This window comes from Plectrocnemia conspersa, unplaced genomic scaffold (genome assembly GCF_051122295.1).
Source record: "Plectrocnemia conspersa isolate PC_06_02 unplaced genomic scaffold, ASM5112229v1 ptg000009l, whole genome shotgun sequence".
NCBI classification, from domain to species: Eukaryota; Metazoa; Arthropoda; class Insecta; order Trichoptera; family Polycentropodidae; genus Plectrocnemia; species Plectrocnemia conspersa.
In genome coordinates this window covers 26,911,611-26,923,939 of record NW_028277173.1, presented here as the reverse complement: position 1 = coordinate 26,923,939, position 12,329 = coordinate 26,911,611, and the positions used below count along the sequence as shown (strand labels likewise).

Below are 12,329 nucleotides of genomic sequence, written 5' to 3'. Positions count from 1 at the left end.
TTTGAAAAAAAAACAACAAACTTTTTTCGTTTAATAGTTTTTATTTGACATAGACTCGTATATTGTATCATTAAAAATATAATTCAAGTTATTTATTTACAGAAAGAAGCATAAGTCTTACACTGTTATATTTATAAAATAAATTAATCCGATGAAAAGCTAATGTCACACGGTTAAATAAAAGTTTGGCATTTAAACTTTAGGTAATAATCTTAATCGATTAGATTATCTGAAAAGCCATCAATTATATACTCACAGTATATCATTCTTGTCAATTATCGACTCCTTTTACTACTCCCTTAAGGTTTAATATACAAGTTTTAGATCGAGAAGCGCTTAAATGAAATAATCTCTCTCGATCGTCCGCTTAACTGACGTCGATAATGGGGAAAATGTATTAAATAATTTAACTTTCGATAATAGATTACTGGTGAAGATAGCGGAAACGAGACGCCACCGACCACTAACGCTATCTTAAGTCGTTAAGCCACCGCTTTAATGGATGGCTACCCTCGAGGAAGATTGCTAAACTTCTTCCTAAACCTTTTCTTCTCTCAACTCGCTCGTCATAATAGCGACCAGTGGTTAGCTTTTGCATTTGACAGAGATACTGAATTAGCATTTGCTTCTACTCGAAGAAGCTGCAATAAGCGTAACAAATAATTTCGGAGATTGCATAATTACAACGAGTACCTTTCGTTAAATAAATACAGATCAAATTAAGGTAATTGTATTGATACAAATCCGCCCGATCCGCCCACCGACAGCATCAATCAAGAAATCCCATCGGCTACAACATCCGCATACATAATAGATGTTCTCTTATTCGCTGCTTGATTTTTATTCGGTGTTTATATTATTTTAATACAATTCTATACAGCCTAGAATGATAATTATGAATATGTTCATAAACTTTATAAATATGTTTTAAACATATTTTTATATCATATAACCAACATCAAATTACTCTCTCGAAATCCTTTCAATATATGGTTATATATTATCTCAAAGTCTATTATATATGTGAAAAATGTATAATGAGGAAATCACTGAATGAATGGAAGGTGGGATTGCGATAGAGCAGTGTTTCTTAACCTTTTAAGTGAGCCGCACCCCCTTGAATCTGAAAATTGGTCTCCGCACCCCATTGAAAAATGTGCTTCGATTTTTAATTTAGAAAAATACATTTTTTGCGAAATTTATTGTTTATTTAAAAAAAAATTAATTTTATATATCAAATACAAAACAATATTATTTTTATCAATAGATACGCCGCTGTTGCTTGTTCATTATAATATTTGTGAAGCGAGTCTTTTTTTTAAAGAGACACGCGTAAATCATCATTTGCATTTAAGCGATTTCTCGCTTTAGTTTTTATACGCAAAAGCGATGAAAATCCACAGATAGTGGTGGCAAATGGTAGAAGTGACTGCAATGCTTCTTTCGCCAACTGTGGATAACATTCTAACTGTACACCAGAATTGTTGTAATTCTAATTGTTCAAATTCCATTTGAATATGTCCATTGTCTCGCATTTCAAAATGATCGTCTTTTTTTAAATCACTATCATAAATCGAATTTAGGTTATATAGAAATGGATCCAGTATCCATCTCTGAGTTTTGATAATATTTCTAGTAGAAAAATATCCATTGAATGATTCGCTCAATCGTTTCAAATGTATTTCAATGTCAGGTATAATTGTATTTTTTTCATTTTCCACAACAATTGAATCAAGCAAGGGAAAGCTTGCAAAATTCCCGTTTTCAACTCGACGTATCCAAATTTCTAGTTTTCCAATAAATAAGGATAATTTTTCACTAGCTATTATCATATTCTTTTTATAAAATCCTTGGATTGATATGTTCAATTCATTAAATTAACTAAATATATATGTTAAGTAGGCTAGTCTCAGAATTGTATCCTTACTCTCAAAATCATTTACTAAATCACAGTTTTAACTAGTCATGAACTGAATAATTTCTTCACGCAATTAAAAAACTCTGTTAAGCATGCGGCCTGTATAGAGCCATCGTATTTCGGTGTGATATAGAAGCACGGTATGAGCAGCACCGATTTCTTCACAAAAGGCATGAAAATTGTGATGATTTAGCGGTCGTTCACGGATATATTTTACTATATTATTTGCAGTAATTAGGTGTTGATTTAAACTTTCTGGCAAAGCTTTTAACGCAAGTGCATGATGATGCAACATGCAATACGTTATTGTAACTTGCGGTAATTCTCTTTTCATGTGTGAAAAAAATCCGGAATTTTTGCCTAACATTGCTGGGGCCCCATCAGTGCATATTGAGACAATAATATTTATTGGTAATTGATATTTTAGAAAAAAATCTTTGATATAATTGAAAACATCAATTCTTCTCGAAGTCAACTCCAGTGGCTCACAAAATAGAAATTCTTATATCATTTCTTTTACATATCGCACAAATACCAAAAGCTGGCTGCAATTATCAACATCAGTTGACTTATCAAGTTGTATGCTTACTTTTAGTGGACTGACTTTTATGTCTTATTATTTGCAGTAAAATATCTTCACTGAAATCTTGAATTCGCGATCGAATTATATCAGAATCTAATACAGTTTTAGCTATTATTAATGCACAGGGTTTTATTAATTCCTCAGCGATCGTGTGAGGTTTTCTTTTCTTTGCACACAGATATGCCACTTGATAGGACGCTTCTAACAAGGGCTTTTGAATTTCTGGCTCGCATAATTTTAAGATAGTACCACTGGTATCAAATCGAGCCTTTTTTTACTTGAAACTGTTCATGCTATGCACACCTTCACCACCATGCAGATGGTTGAAATGCTCTAATAACTTTGATGGTTTGAGATTGCAGTTTGAAAATATTATGGAACATAAGATGCATTTAGGTTGTTGCGTACCATATTTTTCTGTTTTACAAGTGAATCCATAAGCAGCATACTTGTCGTTCTATTGGCATTTTTTTATATAGTAGGGTTCACTATAATCAATTAAATTATTTAGAAATAACGTTTAAAAAAAATTAGCAAAATATTATTTCAAATTAGTGAGAAAAATTCTTACGTTTATATTATCAATGTATCCTATTCGGCTTGAGTCACTGACCAATTAATAATGTATTAAATAGGTAGTAATGTTCATAATCGGATGTTTAAATGCGTAAACGTGTTAGTTTCAAGAGGTTTCTCGACAAACTGCCGATGACACAGAAACAATAGTAGACTTAGGTAGAGAGTAAGAAAGGAGGACGACAGTCCCCGGGTGCTCTTACCCGCTTCCTCAGGTCGTGTGTAAGCCAAATTCGGCTCATTAGCGACCCTAGCACTTGAGCACATGTTTCCCATAGACAGGGCCGATGGTCCGCTTCCAGTATCCTGGGTCGCCCCGATGGACGACCGCGGTTGGTTTCCCGGTCTGGAGCTACTGATGGTCCTCCAGCATCACTATCTTTTGTTGGAGAGATCTACCTAACTCGTTCGCACTTATTATGTCCTCGAGTGTGCTAGTGATCGGCACATTTTGCCAATACGCGCCCGATGTAACAATGATCAACGACTGCCTATGTATGTGTCGGTGATCTCATGCATAGCAACGAAATATTTCATTCACGTATTTTTTTTTGCGAAAAACCCATAACCCCAGTTTTTGTACGAGCTTCAATGCCCCAATAACGCGCTCCGACTTTCGCGTTATTGTGGTAAGTACTGTAGTTTTCAATTATTTTATTATCAAAAATTTAATAAATGATATTTAATAATTTATATTGTTACGGGCTTCTCCCGCACCTCCAATATACCTTCCCGCACCCCCAGAGGTGCGGGCACCCCCGGTTAAGAACCACTGCGATAGAGGGATTAAAACTATTCGTCAAACGATTCGAATTTGCTACAGCATAAAAAGCTAAACTATTCAGAGTAAAAATTAGATTTACAAATAGAAACGATTAAAATATTTTTAATGGCTAAGAGTTCTTTGTCGAATTATAAATTAATACCACTACATATACAAAATGGTTCAAGTGTGTCAATGTATTACAAAGGTTAGTCAAAATAAAAAAATATTTTTTTAATTATTTATTAATACTATTTTTATGCGCTTACATTTTAGAGCTGCACTTTTGCACGCGTGTATGTAATGCATGCCGCATTCTTGTTTTTCTTAAACTAAACTTTGCCGCAAGCATGTTTATTTTCGAACAGTGAAAACCGAAATTTTTCTACGTGTACGTGTAACCAGCTTTGCACTTTTCACTAAACTTTTTTGCACTCGGTCCTGGCCAGCTGCCTGTACGAACCCAAGAACATGGCGAGGGCGTTGGACATTTTCAACTCTGTGTTGAATTCACGGCACGTTTTTTCAAACACCGGATAAAGTTCTGGATGATACGCGTGGTCCAGGGCTGGAAACAGGTGGTGCAACCCATGGTCTCCGAAGTTTGTCAGCACCTTAAACAGCGAGCCGTTAATGTCGACCCTGTCCATGACAGCGTTCAGTTGGTACACGCCCCAGTCTCGGTCTTTCCTGAAAATAACAAGTTTTTAGTAGTCACGATGTTGTTAAATCTATACCACGTTAGTTTGGCAACTAACTGAGAGTGTCGTAAAATCCGTGCACTCTCCTTGTGTGAGGATTACCCGAGATATAGGAAAGTTGAAACTATCGTTCATAAAGTAAATAGTGTCTGATATTTTAAAGTTACGTCCGCATATAATATAAATTTACAAACGTATAGTTTTAATGCAATGTCTATATTTTTATATACGTATATGATGCTGTGTTAGTCGTCTTTTTGTTAGAAAATATAGATTGTAAATTCTTCAGATATTTTTACCTTAATACAGATCGTAATCGTAATTGTATCTTAGCTTTGAAATACAATTTATTCTATTCTCTATGAAGTGTGTACTCAATGAAACACCTTTATAATGTACTGAGTGGGTGGTGTTCTTCGGAGTGGCTATCTGGAGCATTTTATTTTTTAAGCGTAAATACATTTTGTTGGTGTGTCTAAGAAGCAATGCAATTGGCCCCAAACATCCTTATCTGTGATTTACCAAAGCTTTTCCGAACCAACATTTTGAAAAATGTGACACTTTTTTGAAACGCAAGAAAACGGACAAGACACTGCATTGATACGAGACACATCAGCAGATTATCCAGATAAGATAACACATCCAATATCTCAGTTCCTTCTTGAAATCACAGCCGACAATAATACGACTCGACACTCTAGCGAGGACTCTCTGACTTCCAAGACCTGGCAATTTAACTCCACCGCCTGATTTTGGCATCTATATTTCTCTATATTATATTTAAAGACGGAATAGCGTAGTCCGTAACGTCTGAGGCTGTGGGTTCGAGCCCCGGCAGCGGGACTTGAATTTTTATTTATAAAAAAATGTGCTTTTATAAAAAAAACGGCCCCAACTGCATTGGTTATAAATTATAATTATTAGTATTATTATCACTGATTCCTGGTTAATACTTACTTGTAGGTATTCAGTATATCTGATTGATTTACTTAGTTAGTACAGATTTACCCCATTGTAACGCATTGGGTTTACGCCTGTCAGGGTACAATGAAAGATTTAATAAAAAATATACATATACTGTCATGTATATGTTTATAAAATAAACACTTTTGACTTAAAATAACAAGATTCCAGTCATATTTGCATCAAGTAGAGCTACGCAGAATCGACCAAGATGACCCTTAAAATTCCGAAAAAATCAGACACTTTCATATCTGGTTAGGGTTTGCAATATTACCAGTATTTTCAAAGCCTGTATTACCGAGAGAAAAATCAGTCAATACCGGTATTACAAGTAATAACGGTATCATTATTATTTATATTGTTTATTAATTAAATATATCAAAACTGAATGCTTTATTGCTAAGTTTATGCTGTAATATATTGTTGAATGTTGATAGATGCTTGCGAATTTTATGAAAAAATTCAAGGATGCAAAAGTGTTATAACCATTGTCGATTTTATGTTTTTTAGAAAATATAATAAATTGTCCGTTTATCTGCTAATGCATTGTGTGTTTTAAATAATAAGACGCTTTTAAACAATCTTCCGTACATTCAGGTACTTCTAAAAATACTTTATACGCTGATCCTTTATTGTGTTATATATAAGTACCAATAAAAATCAATAAAACGACTTTTAGTCTCATTTATTTCCCATTTACTATATTGTCGGAAAAAATATTTTTAAAAATACGAATGCCAGATATTTTTCTTTTGAGACGTCTTTAATCGACAGCTTCTGAATGCCTCCTAAGTTTTTATACCAGGGGTCTTTTTATTTTAATAAAATATATTCCTATATTTCTTACTATTTTTATTACTTAGGATTTACTGAAAGAAACTAATGAGAAAGGAGTTCGTACAAAATAGTATTTTTTCTTAAAAAAACAGATTTATGTGATTAATTTTTATAATGCAATTTTAATTATTGCACATTTATGATTTATTTTATAATATCGCAATATTTTTGTGTCTCTGGTATACTTATTAAGTAGCATAAATTAAATTTTATCTATAATTAATGCATGATATATTTTTACATTGAGCATTATTTTATTCTCAAGCAAATCTTTTTCAGTAAATAAAATGTACAGATTTGAGGGAAAAAAATATTCGGTAATACCAGTAGTAACGAATGTCGATTTTTGCCCCAATACCGGTATTGCAATCTCTATATTAGCTGTATTGGCTTTACTTCTGGTTAAAAAGACACAATTTTTTTGCACGAAATTTTGCAGAAAAAAATTTAGTCTATAAACCAAAAATATTTTTCTAGAAACCAATATATATATATATTATAATTGAACATTAAACTCACTTTGGCGTATCTCCATCGTGGAATATATCTGGATGATGATGTGCCGCATTCAAGTTGATCAAACTGGTGATGAAGCTGCATATATGACATATAATCAACCATACGACTATAGTCTCTAGAAGTGTAGAATCGCTTGCATAGTACATAATCGTTGGTAAAAGAAGGGGAACCAAATCTTCAAGGTTATCGTAAGACAAATCTTTATATAAGAAAATAGCGGCTATTCTAAAAGACAATTGATGTCATTAGAAAGATGCTCACATATAAAATAAGGTGATAGTAATATATACCTAAATGCAAGAGCAAAATCGAATATGAATACATATACAATTAATCCATATAATGCTGGTCCATATCTAGCTAGTTTAGATTTAGATTTTCTAGGTAGCCATTGAAACATTGGTTCTAGAAATTCCATCTCAACGTCTTTCAATGTGTTGGGAAACATGTGATGCGATAATGCATGCGTGACTCTAAACTCTCTAGAATTATTTTTTGATTGTTTGATTACTGAAAAATATATATAAGCTATTAAATAAATATTACCTGGTAGATAGCAAAGAGAAATTGAACAAGTACATCCTCCAATTATCTTTCTGGTGCAAAAAGTTGTGTCCACACGTCATACACCAAGACATGAATAATCCTGCTAATAAGCACAAGATACCTCTCATCCAAATATCATGGACGTTGCAAGCGGCTATGGAGAATGCAAACATTACTATCGTTATTCCCTCCATAATCCTCTTCGATTTTTCTCTCAAGTCTTTCGGTATCGTTTTCAGCTCCTCCCTTACTCTCCTCTTGAGTGTTTTGTAAAAACCGTCCTCCTTGAACGTGAAGGGAGAATTTCTCTTTGCGGTCGCATTTCGTACAAAATATTTGTCCAACATCCTCTCGGGGATTCCACTGATATGATGCGACTCAAAGGCTTCGGTTATGTCGATTCCCTGTAAGCAAATACCGCGGAATTTATATATATATATATATATATATTACGTCGATAATTAAAATATGATTATTCGGAAATTTGTGCATGTAGCAGTTTAGCATTGGGGAATTCTCTATTGAATCCGATACAGAATGTCCCAAAAAACGATTATTTTCAATATTAATAAAATAGTTTATTAAGTTTTCGTTTTACACTTTTATTTATTAACTCATGGTTATTTATTTTAAACGTGAATTTATTAACTATTTTTTAAGAAAAATTTCAGTTTAAGGTTTCTATGGATTACCAGAAACCTGTTGTTCGAAATCAGAAAATTTATGTAATTTTTGTTGAAAATTGTTTTAAAATTATTTTTAAAACAAGCTAAAGTAGTACAAATGTTGTTTTTTTATGTACTATTATTTAATTTAACAACTACTTAATGTCTTATTGATTTTATTTGCTTATCTTATTACATTTAAATTACTTTCCATATTAACTGTTTCATAAAATATACCACAATATCGATTGGAAAGAACACGAATTTATATTTATAGTTAATTTCCTCTATCTATTTAACATTTAATTTGACTTTAACGTACTCTTTCAGTTCAAAGTTTTATGGACTTGTTTTATTTATTATACGCATATTTTATATTTTAATAATATTCAGAAAATATTTATTTTTAAATAAATTAATATATAGTTAATTTTAAATCTTTAAATTAATTCTTAAGCTTCTTAATAATAAAATGTTAGCAGAGCAATATCACTTTTGTAGTAATATTGATCCAGAGAGAGAAAAACGATGTTGATAAATATAATCATATCTTCTAATACTAAAAAATTAATAATAGAGTCAATGTAAATCAGTTGTTATAGTCAGAAAAACACAATTATTTCTTATTAAAAACTTATCCATTATTATTTATTAAAAATTGCACTTTTGTAACTTTAATTTAATATCTAAAGAGGAACGAACCAGAGATACAGCTAAAAACGTAAGTCATTTTTAAGTACACGAACACGTAAGCACACGAACCGAGATACAGCTAAAAACATAAGTCATTTTTTTCGCAAAATTTAGATTTTTTTTGGGTTAAGTCAAAATTTAAACGAGTTAAAAGTTTAAAATTTATAAATTTATATTTTTTCCGATAGTACTTTAAGCAGGCTTCCATATGCAAAAAAAAATGCGAAAGAGATCTAAAAATGTATTAAAATCTAATTACTAAATTATAATATCTTTCACGTTTCACAATAAAATATAATTTTAATAGCAAATTAAATAGTAATTTAATTAATATATTTATTTCAAGCTTTGATTTAAGTTCGTAATTTTTTTCTACATATGTATAAACTATATATTGGGTCAATACTAAAAAATATTAGGATCCAATTAGCGAAGCTTATCAACTTATTTATGTGATTATTTAAAAAAAATCTTATTAAATAAATTACTTAATTTTAGTTACATATTGATATTTAGCATTTTTATATTTAATTTCATTAGATTTATACTATATTTGTTTATATATAATAGGATCTAAATGAAAATCATTTTTAATATTGAATAAATTGTATATACGAATATTCAGATTTATGATCTTTGATTACTACGAGAGATTTATATTATATATATGTGTGTAACTTATGCTTTAAGATACGTATTTTTCCAATTTCCAATTTTTATTTATTTGATACAATATCGCGTATTGTATCAAATAAAAATTCGATATTTTTTACATCTATATTTACTGTACAAAATCTTTAACATATTTCTAAATATATTGACAGACAATAAATTTAGACGTATGCTAAGGTACATATGTATGTGTACATAATTTAAGATGATACAAATAATATGTTTTATTTAATATTTTTCATAACTTATATATAGCTATCGGTTAATCGATTAATAAAGACTGATATAAAATGTTGTTGAGAATCAAACTTAATTTCTAATACAATTAATTAATATTAGCTAATATATTACTAACAATATTTTTTGTTCTATATTAAAACTATTTATTACATATATTTTATAATTTATTTTCCTGCATTTCAATAATATATCCGGATTTAATTTTTTTTAATTATAAGCTTTTAAAACGTTGACTTTTTATTATGACAAATAACAGTTAATTTTAACTCTTTTTCAGAACGATTTTTTGAATTTGCTACTGATGTACTAATATTCAAAACATTAATGTCACAATTGTAAAAATATTTTTCATGATAATTTCACAACTACAAATTGCACAATTAAATAAAAAAATATCGCATATTTTCAAACTTTATTCTAAATATTATAGTTATATATTTTTACTCTTTTTGCATTAAAAAAAATATTTGCATCCCAAAATAGTTTTCCATCGAGCAAAACTAAGTACTGGTGCTTCAATTTTTATGCAGCATTGACAATTCAATTAAATATGTAAATTATTATGTTCAGGTATTCATCAACATAATATTTGTATATAAATAAAAAATATCAATATGATAAATTATATTAAATCATTACAAATTTTACATAATAAAAAAGATAGTAGTGCATTGTAATAATATTTTTAACAATGTTATCTTAAATAAAATAAATTATATAGTCATTAACTTAAAAAAAAAAAGATAATAAGTGCTCATGCACTTCGTATCTATATGCGATAATGATAGACCGATTTTTTTATTTACACACTAGTTTCATATAAAAAATGCCATATAAATACATATTAATTATAAATCATCATGTGTATTCTTCGAATAGCTTAGTAAATAATTAAAACAAGATTATGGTTACGTTATAAAACTGGTTCCACTTAGACTAGTATCGAATGTCACAACCATTTAAAATCTAATGTCCTTGATCTTTGCCGTTAACAATCGAGGTCATAGGTTATGGTTTATTTTTAATTAATTTTTAGTTAATTGTGTATAATTTAAATACTCACTTTAGACATTCTGAGCCATTGCGAACCACCAGGATGTACCTTAGAGAATTCGCTGAAATCGTATATTTTATTTTCAATTCTCCACAAGCCCTCTGCTCCATCGTCCATGGTTCTTCCTTGCAACCAAACATGAGGACTCTTGAAATTTGAGTCTCTAGCTGCAGGATAGCTGATTTCTGGAAAGCTGACTTCATCTTGATCGACTTTTGGAGTCATAGTCACTTATTTAACCCACTTTTTATTTATAACTAATCTGTATTATGGTAATCTATGTTAATTCACAGAGTGTTTGAAACACGATCGTCGCTGGCGATCAGTGTTCCATGACTGATATAACCTAACACCGCAACAATCATAGTGATTACTCATAAACATAAAAAAAAGTACATTATTTAATGGTTTACAATTTAGCATGCTATTATCTAATTTATTGTGTTAGGTAAGATGATTTATGTTGTTGCTCAAATGTCTTTTAATATTTTATTAAAAAATTGTTTATGCGAAAATTGCTTTAAGCATGGTTTATAAATAGAATGAAAAATGTGTTTTCAACATATTTATCGGATATGAACGGTCATTAAATATGAGGTTTTCCTCGATTTTCCTAATCTCATAGATGAGTACTGTAATGAATATTTAAAATGAAATGTAATTAAATCATACACAGTGATACCAATTAGTTATTAATTAGTAAAATTATATTTATAAATAAAATTCAGGTTTTGGTTTAAAATATAGTGTCTCAATACTTAGTGGGTAGTTGTTGATTATGCTTAACTTTCTGTGACGCATTGGGCTAGCATGTGTTATGTTGCAACGGAAGATTTGCAATAAATAAAAAATGGGATCTTTGTCATTTCTGACAAAAGTTTGATTAGTCTATTCTAGCTATTTTAATAGGTGCGTTTGCTTTGAGTTGTATAAACCTAACAATAATGATAGTTTTACAACTTACTACATGAAATATTTTTTTTATAAGTACGCATTATTTTTGCTTTATTTTTGACAAGGCGTTACGCCGCTGGATTCTTTGTCGAACGTTCCTTTAATCCAGACCGCTAAAACGCCGTTTCGCAAATGCAAGGAACATATAATACATTAGTTTGTATGACTGGGAGCTAAATGTAATCACTAAATTTGCTACAAAATACTTTATGTTTTAAATATAAATAATTATGTTTAATAATGAAATAATACAGAGTGAGCCAAAAATCACTTTAATATTTAAATATAAAATAACATTTTAAGATTAAAATATTATTGTGCTTTTCTTACAGATTCGCAAAATTTATTTTATTTTAATTTTAACATCAATACTTATATATTATTTTTATTATTCAAAAATATGGCATAGTTTGTCATTTCCAGGAATAATATTTTAGAGTAGTGCTTCTTAACCGTATTTAAAAAATCGCCTTTTCTATTACAACAAAATTATCTAGCCCCAGCGTTCAGGGAAAGGGGAAGAGATCAACGATCTTACTTTTCCTCGACTCTCTATGATATTGGTAGACAATAAAGCTTTAAATATCTATCGTGTCTAAGAGATTGGAATGAGTGGTTTTTATCTAATTAAATTCCGATTGATAA

The 12,329-nt window shown here is 30.1% G+C and overlaps 1 protein-coding gene across 1 annotated transcript; it reads right to left on the bottom strand.

The window, feature by feature from the left end:
* Positions 1-4,094: 4,094 nt before the first annotated feature.
* Positions 4,095-11,068, bottom strand: LOC148232491 (cytochrome b5-related protein-like). The gene is made up of 5 exons (XM_088193548.1): positions 10,740-11,068; positions 7,407-7,810; positions 7,151-7,342; positions 6,861-7,085; positions 4,095-4,530 (listed from the first exon to the last, which is right to left on the bottom strand). The coding sequence occupies exons 1-5, from the start codon at positions 10,953-10,955 to the stop codon at positions 4,260-4,262; spliced, it is 1,308 nt and encodes a 435-aa protein (XP_088049674.1). The 5' UTR covers positions 10,956-11,068; the 3' UTR covers positions 4,095-4,259.
* Positions 11,069-12,329: the final 1,261 nt, after the last annotated feature.